The 20,791-nt window shown below is 52.7% G+C and overlaps 5 protein-coding genes across 13 annotated transcripts; 3 read left to right on the top strand and 2 right to left on the bottom strand.

Moving 5' to 3' along the window:
* Positions 1–210: 210 nt before the first annotated feature.
* On the bottom strand, positions 211–4,585 carry LTB4R2 (leukotriene B4 receptor 2). Its single transcript, XM_072838043.1, has 2 exons — positions 1,785–4,585; positions 211–1,467 (listed from the first exon to the last, which is right to left on the bottom strand). Exon 2 carries the CDS (start codon positions 1,455–1,457, stop codon positions 378–380), a length of 1,080 nt encoding a protein of 359 aa, XP_072694144.1. The 5' UTR covers positions 1,458–1,467; positions 1,785–4,585; the 3' UTR covers positions 211–377.
* On the top strand, positions 3,740–6,638 carry CIDEB (cell death inducing DFFA like effector b). The gene is made up of 5 exons (XM_072838051.1): positions 3,740–3,922; positions 4,230–4,374; positions 5,291–5,440; positions 5,698–5,888; positions 6,051–6,638. Exons 1-5 carry the CDS (start codon positions 3,882–3,884, stop codon positions 6,187–6,189), a joined length of 666 nt encoding a protein of 221 aa, XP_072694152.1. The 5' UTR covers positions 3,740–3,881; the 3' UTR covers positions 6,190–6,638.
* NOP9 (NOP9 nucleolar protein) lies at positions 6,605–12,137 on the bottom strand. 4 transcript variants are annotated; one of them, XM_072838033.1, is made up of 10 exons: positions 11,789–12,132; positions 10,928–11,386; positions 9,876–9,986; positions 9,516–9,657; positions 9,202–9,394; positions 8,442–8,582; positions 7,937–8,062; positions 7,544–7,780; positions 7,225–7,330; positions 6,605–6,888 (listed from the first exon to the last, which is right to left on the bottom strand). In XM_072838033.1, exons 1-10 carry the CDS (start codon positions 12,027–12,029, stop codon positions 6,731–6,733), a joined length of 1,914 nt encoding a protein of 637 aa, XP_072694134.1. In that variant the 5' UTR covers positions 12,030–12,132; the 3' UTR covers positions 6,605–6,730. The 4 variants fall into 4 exon arrangements, with proteins under 4 accessions (XP_072694134.1, XP_072694137.1, XP_072694135.1 ...); XM_072838036.1 differs by having other exon boundaries at positions 10,928–11,418; positions 11,789–11,926; XM_072838034.1 differs by lacking the exon at positions 9,876–9,986 and having other exon boundaries at positions 11,789–12,137.
* A 56-nt stretch (positions 12,138–12,193) lies between these two features.
* DHRS1 (dehydrogenase/reductase 1) lies at positions 12,194–19,931 on the top strand. Of its 6 annotated transcripts, XR_012036338.1 has the most exons (10): positions 12,195–12,404; positions 12,866–13,039; positions 14,394–14,537; positions 14,690–14,769; positions 16,458–16,590; positions 16,894–17,040; positions 17,574–17,643; positions 17,949–18,029; positions 18,218–18,488; positions 18,614–19,931. XR_012036338.1 is itself a non-coding variant. In XM_072838048.1 (9 exons), the coding sequence occupies exons 2-9, from the start codon at positions 12,890–12,892 to the stop codon at positions 18,628–18,630; spliced, it is 822 nt and encodes a 273-aa protein (XP_072694149.1). In that variant the 5' UTR covers positions 12,194–12,404; positions 12,866–12,889; the 3' UTR covers positions 18,631–19,931. The 6 variants fall into 6 exon arrangements, 5 of the variants coding, with proteins under 5 accessions (XP_072694149.1, XP_072694151.1, XP_072694150.1 ...); XM_072838048.1 differs by lacking the exon at positions 18,218–18,488 and having other exon boundaries at positions 12,194–12,404; XM_072838050.1 differs by lacking the exon at positions 18,218–18,488 and having other exon boundaries at positions 12,194–12,404; positions 17,930–18,029.
* LOC140640645 (large ribosomal subunit protein uL15-like) lies at positions 18,679–20,476 on the top strand. The gene is made up of 2 exons (XM_072840240.1): positions 18,679–18,738; positions 19,944–20,476. Exons 1-2 carry the CDS (start codon positions 18,679–18,681, stop codon positions 20,430–20,432), a joined length of 549 nt encoding a protein of 182 aa, XP_072696341.1. The 3' UTR covers positions 20,433–20,476.
* Positions 20,477–20,791: the final 315 nt, after the last annotated feature.

The following is a 20,791-nucleotide window of genomic DNA, read 5'->3' as shown; positions in this document are numbered from 1 at the left end:
CCCAGCTTTGGACTGACCCAGCGGGGAACCAGGTGGCTTCAGTACAACTCAAGCATGATGGACTACCAGTGGGGGCATGCTTAAGCCATCATGGAATGCCCCCACTCCAGTGTATTTCACAGTAGCTATTGGCAATAAGTAAGCAGCTCTGGTACATGGGCACATGGCAACCCGCAAGCACACAATACCATCACCGCTTGCAATCCCTCAGTTTGGAGGAAACTGGGCCTGCCCCAGGTATATAATTCTGCCCAGAAAGATCTAAACTGTGGCCAGAGAAGCATCCCCCAAATGCTGCAGAGTGGTTCCCTGAGTTCTGCAGGGAGGGACGATGGAAGGGAATAGGGAAGAGGCAGGCCCGGTTGTAGGGTTTGGAGTCAAGGGTCCCATCTCTGACCGTCCTTCTCCATCCCGTCCCCGGGGTCTCCACCGCCTCGGTGGCCCTGCCCCACCACTTTGAGCCGAGGGGTAGCTCGGAGCTCCATGGTCCCCTCCCTGGAGCGGCCGCCACTTCGGGCGTCTCCTGAGCCCTCAAAGAGCCGCGTGAGGAAGCCGGGGCCTGCCCGGGGCAGCAGATCCCTGGCGGTGAAGACGTAGAGCACCGGGTTGACGCTGGAGCTGAAGAAGGCCAGAGCGGTGGTTCCAGCTCGCGCAGCCTGGCCTGCACCGCCCAGCCTCGCCAGGGCCCCTCCCGGCGGAGCCAGCGCAGCCGCCACCTGCAGAACGTTGACCGCGTGGTAGGGGGCCCAGAGCAAGCCAAAGGCCAGCACGATGGCGCTCACCAGGCGGCCCACCCGCGACCCCTGCCGCCCAGCGCCCCAGCGGGCACCCCGCAGCCGCGCCAGTGTCAAGCCGTAGCAGCCGAGCACCAGGCCGAAGGGAAGCACAAAGGCAGTCAGGGTCTCCAGGCTCAGATGGGCGGCGGCGTGGGCGGGCGACGGGTGGCACAGCTGGCACACGCGGTCTCCCCACAGGTGGCGGTAGACGGCAGCCGGGGCGGCGAGCAGCAGAGCGGCCAGCCAGACGGCCAGCAGCAGGCGGCGGGCCAGGGCGGGACTGCGCAGCCGGGGCGCCAGGAAAGGCCGGGTGACAGCCAGGCAGCGCTGCAGGCTGAGCAGGCTGGTGAGCAGGACGCTGGCGTACATGCTGAGCGCGCACACGTAGTACACGGCCTTGCAGCCCGCCTGGCCCAGCGGCCACGCCTGCCCCGCCAGGAAGGCCACGAAGAGGGGCGTGAGCAGCAGCACCGCGCCGTCGGCCAGCGCCAGGTGCAGCGCGAGCGTGGCCGCCAGCGGTCGCCCCCGTGCGGGCCGCCAGCCCGCCAAGCTCCACACCACGAAGCCATTGCCCGGCAGCCCCACCAGCGCCGCCAGCAGCAGGAAGGCGGTGCCGGTGACCCGCGAGGCCTTCCAGCTCAGCAGCGTTTCGTTCCCCGGGGGCCGATAGCAGGCCAACATTCTTCAGCACCTACCGAGGGGGAAGGAAAGGGCCAATGGAAGGCATTCAGGGGTCGGGGCAAAAGCCCACGGTACCCCTTCTGCCAGATGAGAAGGGACTGTGTCTCCTCCTGCTTCTGTCTCTTCTGTCTAGGAGAGAAGACCCTAGCCGCAACGCAAACATGATTTCTTGGAACCCAAATCTCCTGCCCCAGTCCTGACTCCCAGGCTCTCCCTTACCTCCACCTCCACCCATTTAGCTGGGCCCCTCCTCTGGCCAGCCCCCTTCCTATGCCTGAGCTCAAAGTGAGCAGTGGGAAGTAAAGGTCCCTGAGCCAATCTACTTACCCAGCTGGGAACTAGTAGGCTCGGAGGCCTACAAGGGGCATGGAGAAGCCGAAAGGCACAGCAGCAGCAGCGGGTGAGGTGCCTACTCCTGTCAAGTTTGCAGTGTGAGATGAGAATGAGGAGCGATGAGGTGGAGCTCTCTCTTCTCAGGCCTTTCTTGGGCCCCCTCGGGCATTCTACTCCTTCCCATCACTAACACGTCCAGGCCTGTGAGAGGCCGCCTCCCTGGGAAACAGGAGAAGCTGAAGGGTACAGGTAATGTTCTCTGTGTAGGTGAGTGGGGACACGGCCGAATCCTGACTCTGGGTCATGCATCTGCACTCATCCCTCACCCACTTCTGGCCCCAGTTACCCCAACCCTGCCGCCGCCTGTTATGCTCTCAGGCTTCCCTGACCTGCACTCAGCAGAGAAGGTGACCCAAACTCAGCTTCCTCACCTTCCTACCTACACCTCTCATCTCTTACCTTAGGCCCTGCCCCAGTCATCCCCCACCCCCCTCCCCAGGGCTGTTAGTGACAGCTTCCAGTCTTGGTGCTGAGTTATGGGGGTGCACGGAGGTACAAGGAGCTTATAACCTCCTTGAGGAATCATAACACATAACCTCGAAGAGACCCTAACACCAGGCCACATCAAGATACAAGATAAGAAGAAAGGAAATGGTGCGTTAGTAGAGATATACTGACAAGAAGTCTCCTCTAGGTGAAAAGGTCAGGCAAAGCCTGGAAACGGAGAAATTTGAGGGAGACCAGGTACATTGATAAAGTTGAGGTAAGGGGAAAGACCCCTTCCCAGTCAGCAGCTGGAACTGGGGACTCCTTGGGAGCGAGGACAGTATTGTCTCAGTTTGGGTTATTTCCAAAGCACAGCCTGAATTAAGGGCGTGGGTACAGGTAATCCTGCAACTGGAAGGTCTGCTCAGGGAGCAGGAGTGAGGGAGCAGGGGAGAAGAAGGGAAAAGAAAGCGAGGAAGAGTATGCTCTTGAGTCTCTTCAGTAGGGATCAGGAAGCTCTCAGAATTACACAGAATGCCTTCCAGAAAGACAGAAGACCGGGGCATTGGTGCCCAGCTTGTATCCCCCATGGTTTGAGGGCTGTCCCAGAGGCATGATACACTTGTCAGGAGGCTGAGTAGGCTGCCACAGCTTCAGACACCTAGGCAGGAAAGCAGATTTACACTCATGTGATGGGTTCAGTCTTAGTGAGAGTCTGGGCTTCCATACAAACGTCCACCACAACTGTCGCTGAAATCAGAGATGGAACTCAGAGCACCAAAAGTTAGTCTTAATGCCCTCAGAGGACGTCTCCCCTCTTCACATTTCCTTCATGCCCATTAAGTGGCCAAAAGAGAAAGATGAGAGAGAAAGTGCCTAATTCAGTGTGGCTACAAAGAGCAGTTCTGGAGAACAAAGCCAGAGAAATGTTGAGCCAGCCCCTCCCCTAGATCAAGGAGGAAGAAGCAGGAAAGCGGGAAGCCAGGGTCCCCGACAGGATCCTGGTGATCCTGGATCCATGGAGCACAATCCATCCTCCCCTCACAGCCCACCCTGGCACACTGCCTCACTCCTCATTGTGTCCAAGCCCTACCCACGATCCCACCCTCAGCCTGGCCCCTATACTCCCAAAGCTGCAGTTTACAGCTTTCACAGTAGGTGGCAGCAAGTACAGCACACATCACGTACATGCAGCTTCTCCAGGATTGGGAACCAGAAACTATCCCTAGAAGTTCTCTCCATAGAAAGACCAGAGATCACATCCCATCCTCTTATATAGTTCCCATTTATCCTCAGCACGCACCGCCACCAGACACACACACACACACAAGCTTCAAGTGACTTTTTCGGGGAACTCTGGGCTTCAATCCCACCTCCATGATCCCATCCAGGCCCCTCCTTCCTCTTTCCCTCCCCCTTGGACTTTGCCCTTCTTACTGGCCTGGCAGGGGGGGGCAGAGTCCGGGTTGACTCATCCCCCACCTCCCTGGGGCTGAAATCCCAGCTCTGTGACACAAAACACCACCACTATTGCACTGGAGAGAACCACCCAGCCTAGAACGCACCGCACCGGGAGAGGCAACTCCCCTGCTCCTTCCCTCCACCATGGAGTACCTCTCAGCCCTGAACCCCAGTGGCCTGCTCAGGTGATTTCTAACCCTCCTTTCTACCCTCCAACTCTGACGATAGTGCACGGTAACAAAATTCCATCCAGCCCCTAGGAGACCCAGACACTCATGGACTACTCCCCCTCCCCGCCCTCACTTTCTACAGTGGGCCTCTCCGGCTATGGAATCACCACTCACCACTCCCACTCCATGGTTTCTCCCTCTCTCCCTAGGCTTCTCTGATCTCCAAACCTAGATCCCTCCCTAACTCTCCAAGCACCCTACTTCCAATCACCCCCATCACACTCACCAAACTCATTTCTTGACCTTTCTTCCCAACTACCAGGTCAGTATCCAATATGAGCTCTGAGTTTGGCCGGAAAGTCTGGACTTCACCTCCACCACCCCAGCGACCCTTCCGAGTCTGTGATCACAAGCGGACTACCCGGAAAGGTCTGACAGCTGCCACCCGCCAGGAACTGCTGGACAAGGTAAGTGAGCCAGATCCCTAAGTTCCTCTTGTGGGGGCAGCCAGGGGGCAAGAGAAGAGTGAGAACTTGGAGTGAACCGAAAGGCTGAGGTTAGTTACATGGCTGCCCCTCCCTCTGAGGGCAGAAAGAGGGGGGAGGGGGATGGTCAGCCCAATGACCCTGCTGTATTTGGGTCAATTCATTTCTCTTCCAGTGGGTAGAGGAAGGAATAGATGGGGGCGGAGGGCGGGTGGGGGGTGGCAGGAGGGAGGTCAGAGGATTGGCCTTCAGAAATCAGTATGGAAAGGCAATTTGTATGACAAATCAACTTAAAGTCCTGATCCTATGAAGACTTGTTGGTTTGCTGGTATCAACCTGTAGAAAGTTGTTCGTTCTATCAAATCTTGTTTCTTCATGTACAAAACGGAAATAATGATACACCTTCCTCACAGGGTTGTTGAGAGGAGTCAAAGAGGGCCACGTATGTCAAGTGCTACGTAGATATCTGGCACTAACAAAGACTAAAAAGGTTAAGGATCATTGTTGCAGGAAACCATTCTGGAGGGCTCTCCAAGGGCAGGGGGACAGGGAGCTAGGTCACTGGAGAGAAGACTGAAGGATGGTCCTCAACAGAAGCAAGATCGCTTTTCAATTCCAAGCCAGTAGAGTGGCTCAGAGGGGAATAGGGGGAGAAGACAATAATGTGGACGATGACATTGGAACAAAGAGGAAAAAAGTCAACCCTTATTGAGGGACCCCCAGCAACTGAACAATACCAAGATCTGGTGCCATCTTAAGGGTTGGCAATTTTCTGGGAAGTGGAGTTGGGATATCCACCAGCATCTAGAGCCAACCAATGGGTGCGAGGTAGCTGGAGAGAGAGAGAGAAGCATGGCTAAACTCCACGCCTTTCTTCCTGTTTCCTGGGGCTGGGCAGGCAACAGAGGCCCTCCTGCTGAGTGGGATGCTAACATTGGTGCTGGAGGAGGATGGGACCGCTGTGGAGAGTGAGGACTTCTTCCAGCTTTTGGAGGATGACACGTGCCTGATGGTGCTGGAGTGTGGGCAGAGCTGGAGCCCCAGCAGGGTAAGAGGCCCACGGTGGGGTTGCTGTGGGCCACCAGTCCTTTACATCTTCTTCAAGCTTCTCGGGCCCAACCATGATCAGAGGTACCAAGAGAGGCGAAGAGTTGCCAGGGACACCTCATAGGGGACACACAGTCCAGGTGAGGGTGGGTCTGACCCAGTGCTGATGGGGAACAGTGGTGGGTATCCACAAGTCGGAATGCATTGCACTGATGGAGGTGCCCTACAGAGTGGGATGCTGTCATATGTGCCCTACAGAGTGGGATGCTGTCATATGGCCTGGGCCGGGAGAAGCCCAAGCACAGCAAAGACATCGCCCGCATCACCTTCGACGTATACAAGCAAAACCCTCGAGACCTCTTTGGCAGCCTCAATGTCAAAGCCACATTCTACGGGCTCTACTCCATGAGTTGTGATTTTCAAGGACTTGGCCCAAAGAAAGTACTCAGGTCAGAGACCAACATGTCATATTTCCCCATCCCCCTACAGTCACAGCCCCCCTAATTCCTGCATTTACCTATCTTATTAGGGCTCCCTTGTGGAAAATCCCCTCTATGGCCTCCTCCCAGGTTCCCCCACCCACCCAACTCCATCTTGTCTCTGCCCTTCAGGGAGCTCCTCCGCTGGACATCTGCACTGCTGCAAGGCCTAGGCCACATGCTGCTGGGAATTTCCTCCAGCCTTCGCCACCTAGTAGAAGGGGCCGAGCAGTGGCATTGGCAGCGGCAGGGTCGCCTCCATCCCTACTGAGAAGGGGCTCTGAGCTGCTCTCTGCCCCTAGACTTGTTCCAAGACACACTGTAAGGACTCTGACAGCATCAGCTTTGGAGATCTGAGGATAGTGCAGATGAGAGAACTCACCCAATTTCCCCATGGTCTTCTGACCCCACTGCAACAGGTCCCATCGGCATAAGGCCTTATACCTCTAGCCTATACCCTTTCCCGAAGAATACTGTCTCTTCCTAGCCATCTTTCCAGCTTCCCCCTTACCCTAAAAGGCCACAAACCCATCCCCAAGCATCTTGATTCCACTCTGACCATTGCTACATCTAGATTTCTTGCAATTCCTCCTGTCCCTAAGCTTCCCAGTGCACTGGATTCAGCCTTTGACTTCACCTTGAGATCTCAATTTCTTTATATCCTTCTCCCCAAAATAACAAAAACATTTCCAATAAAAATATAAAAATACTTATTATTAAGACTTTTGACTCCAACTTGAACTACAAAGGGGAAAGGACAGATATGCCTTTTATCCCTCCCCCATCAACACCTAATCCCAGATCCAAAGGCCTCAGTCTTCAAGTATTGAGTTCAAAGCCCGCCTCCGCTTGGCCACTGCCCCTTGCTGCTGTTCCCAAGCCTCTCGGCGCTTCAGGAAAGTAGTCAGTGCCACGTTTCGAGCCACATGGTGGCCAAAAGGGTCTCTTATCAGCTCCTGGTCCCGTTCTCCTGCAAATGGAACCACTCACGTGAAGTATGATCATGCAGTCACCCACAAGCTCAAAGGGACTCTCTCTGGGTGAAGGTCCCTCTATTTTCCCTGAGCTCTGGGTTGACCTTGGAATAATTAATACCTCATTCTCCAAAGTGGGGAAGTGAGAAGGGGTAGGGGCACAGGGCTGCATACTCAGCAGAGGAGAAGGGAAGGGGAGCAGACTGCTAAGAACCCATAGCCACACCACCCTTTAGAACTGAAGTCTGCTGAATTTAAGTCCCCTCCCCAGCCACCCAGCCATCTGGAGCGAGTCAAGTTTGGAAAGGTCAGAGAGAAGTGCTGGTACTCACCCAGCTCAGCAGCAATTTCCTTCCGGGCCCCCAAGGCTGCTCCACTCCAGATGGCATCTAGTACACGACTGCCATGGCGACTGCAGGCCAGAGCCACATACTGTCCCTGCAGTAAGACAAGCAAAGTAGGTCCCCCTATGGCAGTCCACAAAGGTATGCTGGGGAGGGCAAAGGTGAAATGAAGTTTTAGAAGTTTACAGTCTGAGTCAAAAGAGTCTGGGAACTATATATTCTCTCTTTGACTCTGAAAGACAGTCTTGGGGCAAGCTCATGTTCTTTTAATGGATGTCAGTGGGGGAATCAAAACAGAAACTAGAACCTTTAGGGTCTTCAGCACACGGCGGCGCTGCTTGCGTGTCACGGAGGGACTGGTTAGGACAGCATCAAGCACGTGGGACCCAGCAGGGCTCTGGGCTAGAGTCAGAAGTTGTGGTCCCGTCAAGGCACCCAGACTTTGCAGTATAATACCAGGACTAGAGAAGTGCAACAGATGCTGGAGCAGCAGAGATCCAAGGACTGTCACTTCCCCCAGGGCCTGGGCCATGGCCATTTCCACCTGGAAGGACAGACAGAAGGAATCAAGAGGCAGCCACCAAACTGCCACCTCTGCCTAAATGAAGCCAGAGATCTCACCACCTGCAACACCAGAATGAAGGACTTTTTAATTCTCGGTTCCCAGTTAGTCACTGGCTTGGCTCCTCCCCTACCTCACCTGGTGCTCTGTGGGCACTACCCCCTCCTCCTCGAGCAGTCCATAGTACACCTCATAAGCCATCAAAGTGGCAAAGAGAGGCACACAGGCCACTTGCCGGGAAGAGGGCTCTGCACAGTGGAATGCCTACAGGGGAAGACAAAACACGATGAATTTGAGAACCAACTCCCTCATCCCTAACCCCAACTCTCTTGACAGGGGAAAGCATTCAGAAGACATGAACATGTAAGTTGCATGAGGGCAGAATCTCATCTGCCTTGCTATATTCCCAGTCTCTATACACATAATAGGGTTAAATAAACATTTAGTCCTTAAACAAACTGCTCTCTTAGTTCTGGGAGACAATTTTCATTCCAGGGCTATGAGATGGGTTTGGCTTCATTTCTCTATCTGTGAACTTGGGCATTAGACCTCCTGAGTCCAGAGATACAACCACTGAAGCTCAGAGAAGCCCTAACAGGTAGAATTTGAACTAAGGGCATAAACAGGTTGCAGGTAACATCACCTCCAACAACAGCTGCAGGACCTGGGCTTGGTGGGCCCCAACTCTGCGGCAGGCCCCCACCAGGGCAATGACCACCCCTGAGTGACCTTGAGCCAGCACAGCTTCCAGGGCAGGGCTCAGCTCCTCAAACACAGGGGACAGCTGAGGAGAGACAGAGAATGAAGAATCTTTGGCATTCTGTAACAGTGGATTAAGTTATTCAGAGATATCTTCCTCCAGAAAACAAATAAAAATGCTAGATAAGCATTGCTGATATCAGGACTTTGGTTTTGCCACATAAAGTCTAGGACAAGGGGGCAGTCTTAGAGTACTGCCTCACTTGGGGGAAGCACAAGATAAGGGGATACTAGAATTAAATCCATTCTTCTACCCCAACTCCCAATCCATGAGATCACAGGCAAGTATGCCTTCGTGCTAAGCAGTAAAGGAAAAAAGAAACTATGTCAATAGGTCCAGCACTCATACAGATTTGTAGCCAAGTACCCAGAGTCTGAATGGGCCATAGAACCTCAAGCTGCAAATCTGGATTAAGCCAGTCTCCTGCTGGTACTGGCACCTGAGAAGCCAACACAAATCCTTTCTGGGAAGAAGGCACTTTTGTCCTAAGCTCTGAGAAGCCCCCAGGAATAACCTTTCAAGGGAATGGCCAGCACACCACCAGAGACACCGGGGCAGGCACACAATAAAATAAAGCCCAATGAACAAAGAGTAGCAGAAACAATGGAATACACGAACAGATCCAGCCCCGTTCCCAACTCACCAGCTCACGGGTAGTAATAGCATCCAGTAAACGCTGCAAAGGAAAGTTGGCAATAGGGTGTGCAGCTAGGGCCTGCAGCTGCCCCTGGAAGTGATCCTCAAAGAGGCTCTGGAGCCTCAGGGGCTCCAACACCAGCAGAACCTGCTCCAGGAGTCTGGAGCTCGTCTGATCCCGCAGAAATAGCAGTAGGGGGCTAGGGACAAGGAGAAGGTCACCAGGCAGCCTTTACTGTACATCATCTAAGACACCCACACCACTCCATTCACTTCACACAGCCTTATCAACCTCGGAGGATCCTGAGGTCCTGAACATACCTGCCGTCTGCTGAGGAGTTGCGGCTACTCAGATAACTGATCACAGCACTGCAGAGATGAGCACAAAACTGGGGCAGTTTGCGGTGTAAGATTTGCAAGGCCACTTGAAGGCAGAAGCTGGAGATCTTGTCAGTGATAAATACTGTGGAAGAGGGCAGAAATAATAAAAGCATTTCTTCCAAAATCCAGACAAACTTCAAACCTCAAGCGATAAGGTACCAGGGGCTATAGACCTAAAGGCTCTAATCAGAGTCTTCGAAATATCAAACCAGATCAGATTTGAAGAGGAAGACTGATCTAAGTAAGGGCTTTGCATGATGACAATCACCTCCAGAAAAACAGGTCCTAGACCATCCTTACCAGCAATGTCCTTCAGAAAACAAGAGCTCAGGTCCTGAAGGTGATTCAAGAAGGTTTTAGGGACCTCAAAATCAGTTGGCTTACACTCCCGAGCTGGGGCCCTTTGTGTGTCTGAAAGATCAAAAACATGTGCAGTGCTGGGATCACAGACTACCATCCAGGAGGGAAAATAATTCCAGAGATGATGAAGGGTTCAGCTCGGAGATGCAGAACACGTATGAATTATCTCTTCACATCTGGAAGACTGAACGGAGTTTTAATTTTTCGAAGGAATTTCTACCAGCTCCCCAGTGGTCCATAGGAGATAGGCCAACTCTCAGTCAGGAATTTAAGGTGTTCCAAAATCTGGCCTCATCTAAACTCTCTAACCTTATTTCCTGAAGTTTTTCAAAATGTAGGTCACTGCCTATGAGTACATCATGAAATCACTTTAGTGGATCTTGACTAGCACTTTTTCAATGGAATAGAACAGAATAAAAAAAAAAAAAACAGAGAGGAAAACATTGAAGTGGACTGCATATATTAAGAGTATTGTTTCTCAGGACGCCTGGGTGGCTCAGCGGCTGAGCGTTTGCCTTGGGCCCAGGGCGTGATCCTGGGGTTTTGGGATCGAGTCCCGCATCAGGTTCCTTGCATGGAACCTGTTTCTCCCTCTGCCTATGTCTCTGCCTCTCTCTGTGTCTTTCATGAAGAAAGAAATTAAAATCTTAAAAAAGAGTGTTGTTTCTTGAAGTTCTGTTTGCGTCCAGTATAGGCAAGTTCAGTGATGTTTCAAAAAAGAGAATTCTGTAAGTTGTGGTCTAACAAAAAAAGCCTGACATCCACTGCTCAAAGGAATCACCTCTCACCCCTGGCTCATTCTACTAGCTGTCCCCCCAAACACACTAACACACTGGGCCTCTGTGCGCACTAATCTTTGCTTTGTTAAGCCTCATCCTCATTTCTCTGCTAATTCTTCAGTCATGAAGAATTACTCTTCTGCTTACTCCCTTCTTCTGGACTTCCTAAGCTCTCTTCTCCTCTAGGTCCACTTCCCTCCCTCATATACTTACCAGGTGACTGAGAGCCACGGTGTCTGGCTCTCTCAGACTCCAGAAGAGTCCCTCCCAACACCTGCAGCAGAGTTCTGACCACGAAGCTGCCATGTGTGTCTCCACAGTAGAAAAGAAAATCGTCACACACCTCAGAGGCTAGTCCCAAAACCAGCTCCTCCAGGTTCTCCAAGGGTCCATCCTTGCCATCCTCCTCCTCCACATCCTCCTCCTCTTCCTTCTCTGCCAGGCTCCCCAGCAACCGAGGCAGCTGCAGCAAAGCACTTTGCAATACATGCACCCCACATCGATGACAGGCCACTAGGCGTAAACTGGGGCGCAAAGCGGCCCAGATTCGACACAGAGATTTCAGGGGACTGAATCCCAACAGTTCCTGCATAATCTCACTGCCAGTCCTGTTTGTGGCCAAGGCCAGGGCCTGAGCCTCCACTTCCTTCAAAACATTGTGCACCATCAGTTCTGGGTAGACAAGAAAAGAAATATTTTAAAGACTGAGAGGAGGATAAGGTTATGTTCCATTAGAGGCCCCTGGGTGGCTCAGGTCATGATCTCAGGATCCTGGGATGGGCCCTGCGTGGGGCTCCCTCGTCTGGAGAGCCTGCTTCTCCCTTTCCCTCTGCCCCTGCCCCACTAGTGCTGTCTCTCTTGCTCGCTAATAAATAAACAAAATCTTAAAAAAAAAAAAAAAAAAAAAAGGTTATGTTTCATCAGCCGAGAGAGGGAGAAGCGGGGAGCGATGAAGAGGACATGGCAGAGGAGACTCAGTCCCTATGCCCTGGGGACCCGAGAAAATTTCCCTGCCTGTCCTGGAACTTCTGCCTAAAGACTCCCTCTCAGTCCCACCCGGCAGCTGCTCCCCACCTCGTTCTGCTCCGGGCTCGGGAGCCTCCTTGAGGGCGGACAGCGCCCGGCGGAAATACCCCAGAGCTTCGGGGCTCAGGTGCGGGTGCGCGGCGAGGGCCGGCTCCGAGCTCCCCTCCGCAGGAGGGCAGTGCCCGCGGCCTGGCGGGGGGCGCCCCGACCCCTTGGCCCCGCGCCCTCGTTTGCCGCCTGCTGGGACCCCGCGCCCCGCCCTGTGGGGGGAGCGCGGACCCAGCCCCATGAGGACTAGAGCCCCTCGTCCGTCCGCGAAGCCTTTCCCAAGCCACAGGGCTCCTCCGACAGCCGGGAGCGTGCGAGGCCCGACGCAGACCGGAAACGGCGGCGCGCTGGGGCGCAGCGCACACGTCACAGCCCCGCGACGGCCCCTCGCCCGGAGGCCGCGCCCCCGCTCCTGGGTCGCCCCGCCTCCGGCCGCCGTTGCCTGTGCCCGCGGAGAACCGTCCGGACCGAGCCTCTCCTCCACGTCCCCGGCTCATCCTGGGCCGCCCTCTGGCCCAGTTGCGTCACCGCGTCCCGCCCCCGGAGCTGGAGTCGAAGTTCTCGAGCCCAAAGACTTTCCGGGCTTGACGGCGCCGGGAGAGAGCACGGGCGTCAGGTAGGGGCGCGAGCTCCCTCTCCTTTGGACTCGGGGTCCCCGGGGCCTCAGGCTCGCCCCCGACCCGGAAGCCGCGCCCTCGGGCTCGGCCTGCCAGGCCAGGCCAGAGGCCAGAGCTCTAGACAGCCGGCAGCTTGCGTGGAGCTGCCGTGAGGGGCCGCCGTGCCAGCATCCCCCACCTCTTAGGGTCCCAGTATGTATCTAACCGGGGACAGGCCCACCCAGCCCCTGGGGTCATAGTCCTAGTCCCAGGACGGTCCCTTCGCAGGAAGGCAGTGGCCAACTCCTTGGCCTCCCAAAAGGGACCAACAGCCTTACCCCGGGGCCTGCACTGTTGTCCCGTTCTGAAACTTCTCTCTGCTCATAGGAGTCCAACCTTGGCTCCCCCCACCACTGTCCAGGTCACCCTTCCATATACACAGTTCGTAGGCTTTCTCTAGAGCAAGTCTTTGCTTCCACAGGTTTTCCCCCTTTGCTTGTGAGCCATGGCAGCTTCTATGAAGGGCAAGGTGTGCGTGGTGACTGGTGCTTCCAGGGGTATTGGCCGCGGCATCGCCTTGCAGCTCTGCCAAGCCGGCGCCACAGTTTACATCACAGGCCGCCATATGGACACACTGCAGGCCACTGCTGAGGAGGTGGGTGCTTCCTCTTGAACCACAAGGCCCAAAACCACACCTTCCACTGATCCCTTACCTGAAGCCATGATATTCCTCAACAAAATGTGAATACTTAAACTAGAATAAGTAAAGCCCTTAAATAACTTGAGGTCAGATCAAATTTTGCCGCTGAGTTTTATGAAAAAACTTTCTGTCTGAGACCTTCAGGGGTTTAGGAATTGCAACTGAACGGTCGTAGACCTGTGCTTTCCTCTGTTTTAGGCAAGACTTTATTGAGTTGTGTACTTCACTTGACTTTTCTACAGGATTTCAGTTAAATAAATATGTGGTTTGCCAGGCACTGTGTGAACCACTGAGGTTAACCAAGACTGGTAAAATGTCACTTCTGCTTTTAAAAGATAGGGCCCAGCAGGCAATCAGAGGCAGATGCAGAATGCTCTGGGAGCATGGGTGAGCAATTAGGAAGCAAGGAGGTAAGAGGGTGGGACCCAGAGCATGGATCCGGAGAATAGGAGGATTGGCCTTGAATAAGGAATTTTTCTTCCTGTGAAGTTAGAGGATGGGGACACATCTGTGGAGGGTGTGATAGAACGGAAAGTAGAAATAGCTGAGAGTTTTGATTTTTCAGTTACCAGGTGGGAGCACTGGCGAGGTGACAGTCAGAGGGCTGGGACTGAATGAGAGTCACCATCGTGAACAATAAAAAAGAGACCCAACTGGTGTATCATGCTAGGCGAACCCTGTGTGCTGTGTTTCATCTCACTCCCGTGCCAGATGTATGTGTCACTCTGACGTGGGACACATACATCCTTGCCTGTGGATCTGGAGTGAGGATGTGGAGGCCAAAATGGCAGGCACTCACTTTTACTGACCTTCTCTTGATCTAAGATGAAAGAATTTCTTCCTCTAAATATTTTTGTTAGTGTCAACTACAGTAGGGGTTACATGGTGAATGGTGAAGGGTGGGAGCTCAGGGCATGAGAGATGGAAATGACCAAGGACAAGGAAAAAGAATGATACTCTTGTCCCAGGAGCAGCCCCCCCCCCCACCTCCCCACCCCTGCCTTATTTGTCCCTTGCCTTCCACTAGCAGAGTTCAAGGCCTTGCGGCTGGTAGGCCTCAGTGAATGTAGATTTTAAACCTGGAATCTCAGTCCTTTGGGTCTTTAGGGAAAGGACCTAGCATTCCTGAAGCTCCTCAAACAGGCACCAGAGGGCAGTATTGCTCACCATCTTCCCTCAGCTGCTGGTCTCCATTCCTACTCTTACCCGCAGGCACCCCCCCCCCCCCATGCTGGGAATTGAAGAGAGTTGCCTTATGTCTCACACTCATCTGCAACTATAAACTCATACACCCTCTGTCGTTCACCAGGCACAATCTCGAGGGGGCCAGTGTGTGCCCGTGGTGTGCGATTCAAGCCAGGAGAGTGAAGTCCAAAGGCTGTTTGAGCAAGTGGATCAGGAACAGCAGGGGCGTCTGGATGTGCTAGTCAACAATGCCTATGCCGGAGTCCCGGTACCCTTTAAACTTTGATTCCAGATCCACATTCCTAACCTCCCCCTCTGACCCCGGGGTCCTCATCCTGGGCTCACTGTCCCTTTCACTATCCAGCCCTCATACCTTCCTGCCTTCAGATCATCCTTCATCACACTCCCTGTGTCTTCCAGGCAATTATGAAGAACATTAACAAGGCATTCTGGGAAAGCCCAGCCTCCATCTGGGATGATATCAATAATGTTGGATTGAGGTGAGTGTTCCCTTTGTCCCACCCCAAGAGCTGAGTTCTCCTCCCTCACTCAGCTGAGGGCCTGGACCTTTCCCCATATGCCCTCTCCTTGTCCCTCTGCCTTTCCCATCTCCCTTTTCTCCTTTTTGTCCCATTTGTCTCACACCTCTGGAGAATTTCCATTCAGGTAGATCTGTACCTGAGAATATTGACTTTTACCTCGTTTCTATCATGAATTTTCACCTGAACTTGCTCTTGGCCACTCTCCTGCCTCACTCTGCACATCCAAATGCATGGCCCAGAAGGGAGCCTCCTTTCCTCAGTAAGGCATACCACCTGTAGCTGTCATTAACAAAAATATTTAGGGAAAGAAATTCTTTTGTCTTAGATCAAGAGAAGGTCCATAAGAGCGAGTGCCTGCCATTTTAGCCTCCACATCCTCACTCCAGATCCGCAGGCAAGGGCATTCCCACGTCAGAGTTACACATACATCTGGCACAGGAGTGAGATGAAACACAGCACTCAGAGTTCGCCTAGTATGACACACTAGTTGGGTCTCTTTTTTATTGTTGGAATGATGGTGCCCTCTTGGAAACTGTACTCCGTGGATGTGATCAGCCACCTGTGGGAGTAACTAAGAGATTATCTGAAAATCTGTGACTAAAGCATTGAAGAACACCCACAGCTTCTAGTGGCAATCCCAGGGAAGCAGGATTAGAATCCAGCTGTGATTTCCAAGGTAGAAGAAAGATGATGAAGATACAGAGGGATGGTTAGCCAAGAGGCAAGAAAAGAAAGCCCAAAGAGCTGATAATTGGCAACGCCACACACTTAGCCCTCAAAAGAGAGAGGCTCTCCACAACCTGATCTCTTTTGAGTCAGAGTTTTGAACCTATAAGGCAGAGAGGCTCAGACCTTGGTCCCTGAGCCCTGATGAATTTTCCAAGATAAAGGCCACTTTGTGAGCCTTCTGGGAGTCTAGCAACACGTTCTCACCCCCACCCCCCCACATTCACATACACATTTACTGGTTGAGCGTCTGCCTTTGGCTCAGGGCGTGATCTCAGGATCGAGTCCCACATCGGGCTCCCTGCATGGAGCCTGCTTCTCCCTCTGCCTGTGTCTCTGCCTCTCTCTCTGTGCCTCTCATGAATAAATAAATAAAACCTTTTTAAGATTTATTTATTTATTTATGATAGAGAGAGAGAGAGAGAGGGGCAGAGACACAGGAGGAGGGAGAAGCAGGCTCCATGCCGGGAGCCCGACGCGGGACTCAATCCCGGGACTCCAGCATCGCGCCCTGGGCCAAAGGCAGGCGCTTAACTGCTGAGCCACCCAGGGATCCCCAAATAAAACCTTTTTTTAAAAAAAGAAAATATAACTCCCTCTACTTGTTTCCACTTGGAGGGTCCTGTTTCCCATGCAAATGAAGTATTTTTCTGGTTACTGAGTATGTGTGTGCTGGGTTTTCCCTACAAAAAAGGTGGAAAGCTGAGTTTTTGCTTTGCACTCATCCATTGGTGGTTTGTTTTACAAGTGTTCCTCTCAGAAAGTGGCCTCTAGCCCTTCATTCTCCAGCTCTGCAGCCACCCCCATGTGGCCCTCCCCCAGCTGACGCAGCCACTAGAGGGCAGAGGAAGCTTCCAGGGCTACAGCAGCTAGGCCAAAGAGAACATCATTTATTCCTTCTTCCTTGCCCCACCCTCTAGAGGCCACTACCTGTGCTCGGTGTATGGAGCACGGCTCATGGTACCAGCTGGCCAGGGGCTCATCGTGGTCATCTCCTCCATTGGAGGGCTGCAGTATTTCTTCAATGTCTCCTATGGTGTGGGCAAAGCTGCGGTGAGGACCCAATAGCCGCGGGTTAGGGAGGCATCAGACAGTGATGGTACCTATAGCTCAGGAGACATAATCCCCAGTGGTCAGAGTAGTACAGCCCACTGGCCCCCACGTCCTCCTCTGCCGCTCCACAGATAATTCCTCTGTCAGGGCTCTTGGGTGGCAAAATACTGGGGACCACTGACAGCTGAGACAGGGCTCCTGGGAAGGGCAGGGGCTGGGCATCCCAGCAAAAGCAGGGAAGGCAGGGGAGGAAGGCGATATGGCCAGGTACCCTGCTCTCACCCTGCCTTCTGTCCTTTACAGTGCGACAGGCTGGCTGCTGACTGTGCCCAGGAGCTGCGGCGCCATGGGGTCAGCTACGTGTCTCTGTGGCCAGGGATGGTGCAAACAGAACTAGTGAAGGAGGTCGTGGTGAAAAACGAAAATACTGACGATCCCCTGTTGAAACAGGTTGGCAAGAGGAGGGTGAGGGAGGTAGAGAATGCAGAGGACTCAGCCTCTCCATCCTCAATGACAAGACAGTAACCAGAGAGCCAGTCCTCCAGTGCCTACTACAGCAGGCTGAGCACTGGACACATGCTGTGCCCTTTCATCCTGTAAGGGAGATATCTCCATTTTACAGATGGCAAAACCAAAACCTGGAAAGATTAGAAACTTGCTCAAAGTCATGTATGCCATAAGTGGAAAGGCCTCGTGCCCTGAGGCCTCTGCTTTTGACCCCTGCACTAAACTAACCTAGGAGGTCCAGACATAGCTGACATCCCAGGATGCTTCCACTTAGGAGAGGCAGTGGGTCCTGGTGCCGGAGTACAGGGCTCACCTGAATGTAGGGAAAAGTGGTTCCAACACCTTCTAAGATTCTGAGTCCTGCAGGTACAGTGATGAGGGCCTGTCTCTCCTGGAATAGAAACTGAAAGTGGGGAAGAAATGTGGGCAGTTCACTTGGAGATTAACCGTTCACTTCTCTGACCCCTGTGTTTCAGCTCAGATCTAATTTCTCCTCTGCAGAGACCACAGAAATGAGTGGCAAATGTGTGGTGGCTTTGGCAACAGGTAAAGAGGTTGGAGACAGGTGGTAACAAGAAGGGCCTGAAGAATCTGCAGGGTGAGTCCTAGCTCAGGAAGTGGTTGAGGAATATGCCCTTCTTTTCTCTGGCTTCTGGAGACCCAAAGCAGCCCTGTTTGAGGTTTGGGAGCCTCAGGAACTGGCTTACAAGAAGTATAGGAAACTTCCTAGGAATAGGGAGAAATAATTCTGGGCACCCAAACCTGTCTGAGCGCTACCCAGTCCCATCGGGCCCAAACCTTGTCACACTGTGTCACTTCCTTGCCTTCTCAGCTGTCATTTGTGCTCACAGACCCCAATATCCTGAGCCTGAGTGGGAAGGTGCTGCCATCTTGTGACCTTGCTCGCCGCTACAGCCTTCAGGATGTGGATGGTAAGAGCTCTGGCCCAGCAGCCAGCCTGGACCTCCCTTCCTCCATTGCGTGCTCACTCCTCCTTCTCCCACACTCTCTCCCTATTCCTTCTTCCCTCACATCCCACTTGGGCTCTTCAGCCAGGGTAGAGGTGTTTATGGAGTGGGAAGTGAGGTTCTAACCTTCCTCTTCTTCCTGTGGTCCACAGGCCGCCCCATCCAAGACTATTTGTCTTTGAGCTCGGTTCTCTCCCATGCCTCTAGCCTGGGCTGGCTGGCCTCCTACTTGCCTGGCTTCCTTCGTATGCCCAAGTGGATTATGACCCTCTACGCTAGCAAATTCTAACCGTCCTGGCCTGATGTCACAACTCTGTTCTCTCTCAGGCTACATGGTATGGCAGGTCTCAGTGAAACAAGGCAGGCTCTTCTGCCTACCACATACCCTTGATAGGAAGAGAAAGCTTCCACTGTGTTTCCTGGGTGAGCCCTGGGGCCCCTAAGGGATCCCCCTTTATGCCTTAATTTTACCTGCCCCTACATTTTACTCTTTGCCTTAGTGTTAAAAAATATTCTGGGGGCTAATAAAAGTCTCATTTCTCTTTCAGTGAGTTTTGACTGTTGATTCTGTGCTCAGCAAAGTGTTAAGTACTTGAGAGAAAGACTACAAGATATGCAAAATGTTCGGGTCCTCAAGGAGTACCATTCCCAGGACAAAGCCCCTTTCCTCCAGGTGTGCTCATGCTCTTCCCTGTAGAGCTGCCTATCTCAGGGCACCTGCCCTTTGACTGCGAGGACTGTTTCCACACCCTCAGCTGGGGAACAAGGTCCCTCCACAACCAGAACCAGGCATACTCCTGTCTCAGGACTTTCCCACCCCCTCATTCCACCATCTCTTTGGGCGATGGCTGCTGCCTTCTAGCTGGGCCTGATTTCAGGGCAGCTAGGGCAGATTCTTTAGCATTTATGATTTCCTGGCATTTGGGAGGAAAGTAGTGTCCAAATCCAAGTGAAAGGCAGAGGAATAGCTGATGGTACTGACATACTTTCATCCTTCCTCTTGGGATGGTATCACCTGAATTGCTTCCTGAGGAACTGACTGCAAGAGCCCTTTAGGCCCTGCTCCAGGGGCTGTCCCAGCCTGAGACAAGGCAGTAGGGTGTGTGTGGCAAGGAGGAGCCAAGAGCCACTCTGAGGGAGCCTTTGCAGCAACAGCCTAGATGGCCATCGGTGGAATGGGATGGCTGCTGTCAGTCAGAGGTGCAAAAATCATTTCTAATCTTTGGAAAATGCAAAGTGAGAGCTGAGGCTTCCCAAAGCTGCCATAGCATGTGCAGAGCTATGACCTTCCTGTGGCTTTTGGGAACGGCTCTGCTTACTGTCCCAGTGATGTGCTAGGGCAGTTCAGCGGCTTGTGAGTGCTGGCTGTGCTTCTCTTCCAACTCTGCAATCAGTGGTAACTTCACGTTTGTTGCTTGAATTTAGCCACAGTGAGAGTATAGAAGCCACAGAAACCAACAAAGGCTGCTAATCAGGGTTTTTATTTTTTTAAAGAGCTGGCTTAGCACATGACTAGAACTATGTACCTAAATGCCACCATTTGCCCAAGCACTCTATTTAGATCACAGTGGTCAGATATTCTTAGCACCCTCTCACCCCCTTCCACTCACCACCCAAAGTTCCTATTATCTCCTAAGGCTGGTGATGGATAGAGGCATTGCCTAAATGCAATATGAATAAGGGCTTCTAGACCTCTTGCAGCCTTCCACAGCTACCATTAGAACAAATCCTTGCTTGATGGTGTTGTTTTCTAAAGACCGCAAGGGATTATGGAAAGAATATGGGCCTCAGAGTCATGTAAATCTACATACAAATTTTGACCCCACCACTTTGGGAATAAAATGAAATAACATGTATAAAACACAAGGCAGTATGTAGCCATCTAAGTTGTCAGTTCCTCCCTTTTTTCTCTGGGCCGCCAACATACCATCCAGACTGAGGAAGACCCGGAAACTTCGGGGCCACATGAGCCATGGCCACGGCCGCATTGGCAAGCACCAGAAGCACCCAGGAGGCCAGGGTAATGCTGGTGGCATGCATCATCACAGGATCAACTTTGACAAATATCACCCAGGTTACTTTGGAAAAGTCGGTATGAGACATTACCACTTAAAGAGAAACCAGAGCTTTTGCCCAACTGTCAACCTTGATAAAGTGTGGACCTTAGTCAGTGAGCAGACACAGGTAAATGCCGCCAAAAACAAGGCTGGAGCTGCTCCTATTATCGATGTGCGATCGGGCTACTACAAAGTTTTGGGAAAGGGAAAGCTCCCAAAACAGCCTATCATCGTGAAGGCCAAATTCTTCAGTAGAAGAGCTGAGGAAACGATAAAGGGTGTGGGGGGTGCCTGCGTTCTGTTAGCTTGAAGCCACATAGGGGGAGGTTCATTAAATGCTAACAAGTGCTAAAAAAAAAAAAAAAAAAAAAAACCAGTTCCTTCTCTTGACAAATATTAAAGAATGTGCGCTGCTCCAATCACCACCATTCTTGGCTTTGGGAGGAGCACAGAGCACAAGACAAACCAGGCCCTGGCCCACAAAGGACTTTCACTTCAGCCCCAGAAGACCTTAGGAGCCATCTAGATTTTCCACTGACCAGAGGAAGTGGGGGAGCTGAGGGCCCCAGGGTCCACATCACATGGAGTTAAACCTAGTGGGTTTTTTTTTTTTTTTTTAGATTTTATTTATTTATTCATGAGAGACACACACACACAGAGGCAGAGACA

This window comes from Canis lupus, chromosome 9 (assembly GCF_048164855.1).
Source record: "Canis lupus baileyi chromosome 9, mCanLup2.hap1, whole genome shotgun sequence".
Taxonomy (NCBI): Eukaryota; Metazoa; Chordata; class Mammalia; order Carnivora; family Canidae; genus Canis; species Canis lupus.
This window is presented reverse-complemented; position numbering and strand designations above follow the sequence as displayed.

Coding starts and splice junctions, on each gene's coding strand:
- LTB4R2 (XM_072838043.1), bottom strand. CDS start 1,457: ATGTTGGCCTGCTATCGGCCCCCGGGGAACGAAACGCTGCTGAGCTGG.
- CIDEB (XM_072838051.1), top strand. CDS start 3,882: ATGGAGTACCTCTCAGCCCTGAACCCCAGTGGCCTGCTCAG. Junction 4,375..5,290: donor GCCAGGAACTGCTGGACAAG/GTAAGTGAGCCA, acceptor GGGGCTGGGCAG/GCAACAGAGGCCCTCCTGCT. Junction 5,889..6,050: donor GGCCCAAAGAAAGTACTCAG/GTCAGAGACCAA, acceptor TCTGCCCTTCAG/GGAGCTCCTCCGCTGGACAT.
- NOP9 (XM_072838033.1), bottom strand. CDS start 12,029: ATGGGGCTGGGTCCGCGCTCCCCCCACAGGGCGGGGCGCGGGGTCCCA. Junction 8,583..9,201: donor CTATTACTACCCGTGAGCTG/GTGAGTTGGGAA, acceptor GTCTCTCCTCAG/CTGTCCCCTGTGTTTGAGGA. Junction 6,889..7,224: donor GGAAATTGCTGCTGAGCTGG/GTGAGTACCAGC, acceptor TTCCATTTGCAG/GAGAACGGGACCAGGAGCTG.
- DHRS1 (XM_072838046.1), top strand. CDS start 12,890: ATGGCAGCTTCTATGAAGGGCAAGGTGTGCGTGGTGACTGGTGCTTCC. Junction 14,538..14,689: donor ATGCCTATGCCGGAGTCCCG/GTACCCTTTAAA, acceptor TGTGTCTTCCAG/GCAATTATGAAGAACATTAA. Junction 18,030..18,217: donor CAGCCTTCAGGATGTGGATG/GTAAGAGCTCTG, acceptor TGTGGTCCACAG/GCCGCCCCATCCAAGACTAT.
- LOC140640645 (XM_072840240.1), top strand. CDS start 18,679: ATGCAAAATGTTCGGGTCCTCAAGGAGTACCATTCCCAGGACAAAGCC. Junction 18,739..19,943: donor ACAAAGCCCCTTTCCTCCAG/GTGTGCTCATGC, acceptor GGCAGTATGTAG/CCATCTAAGTTGTCAGTTCC.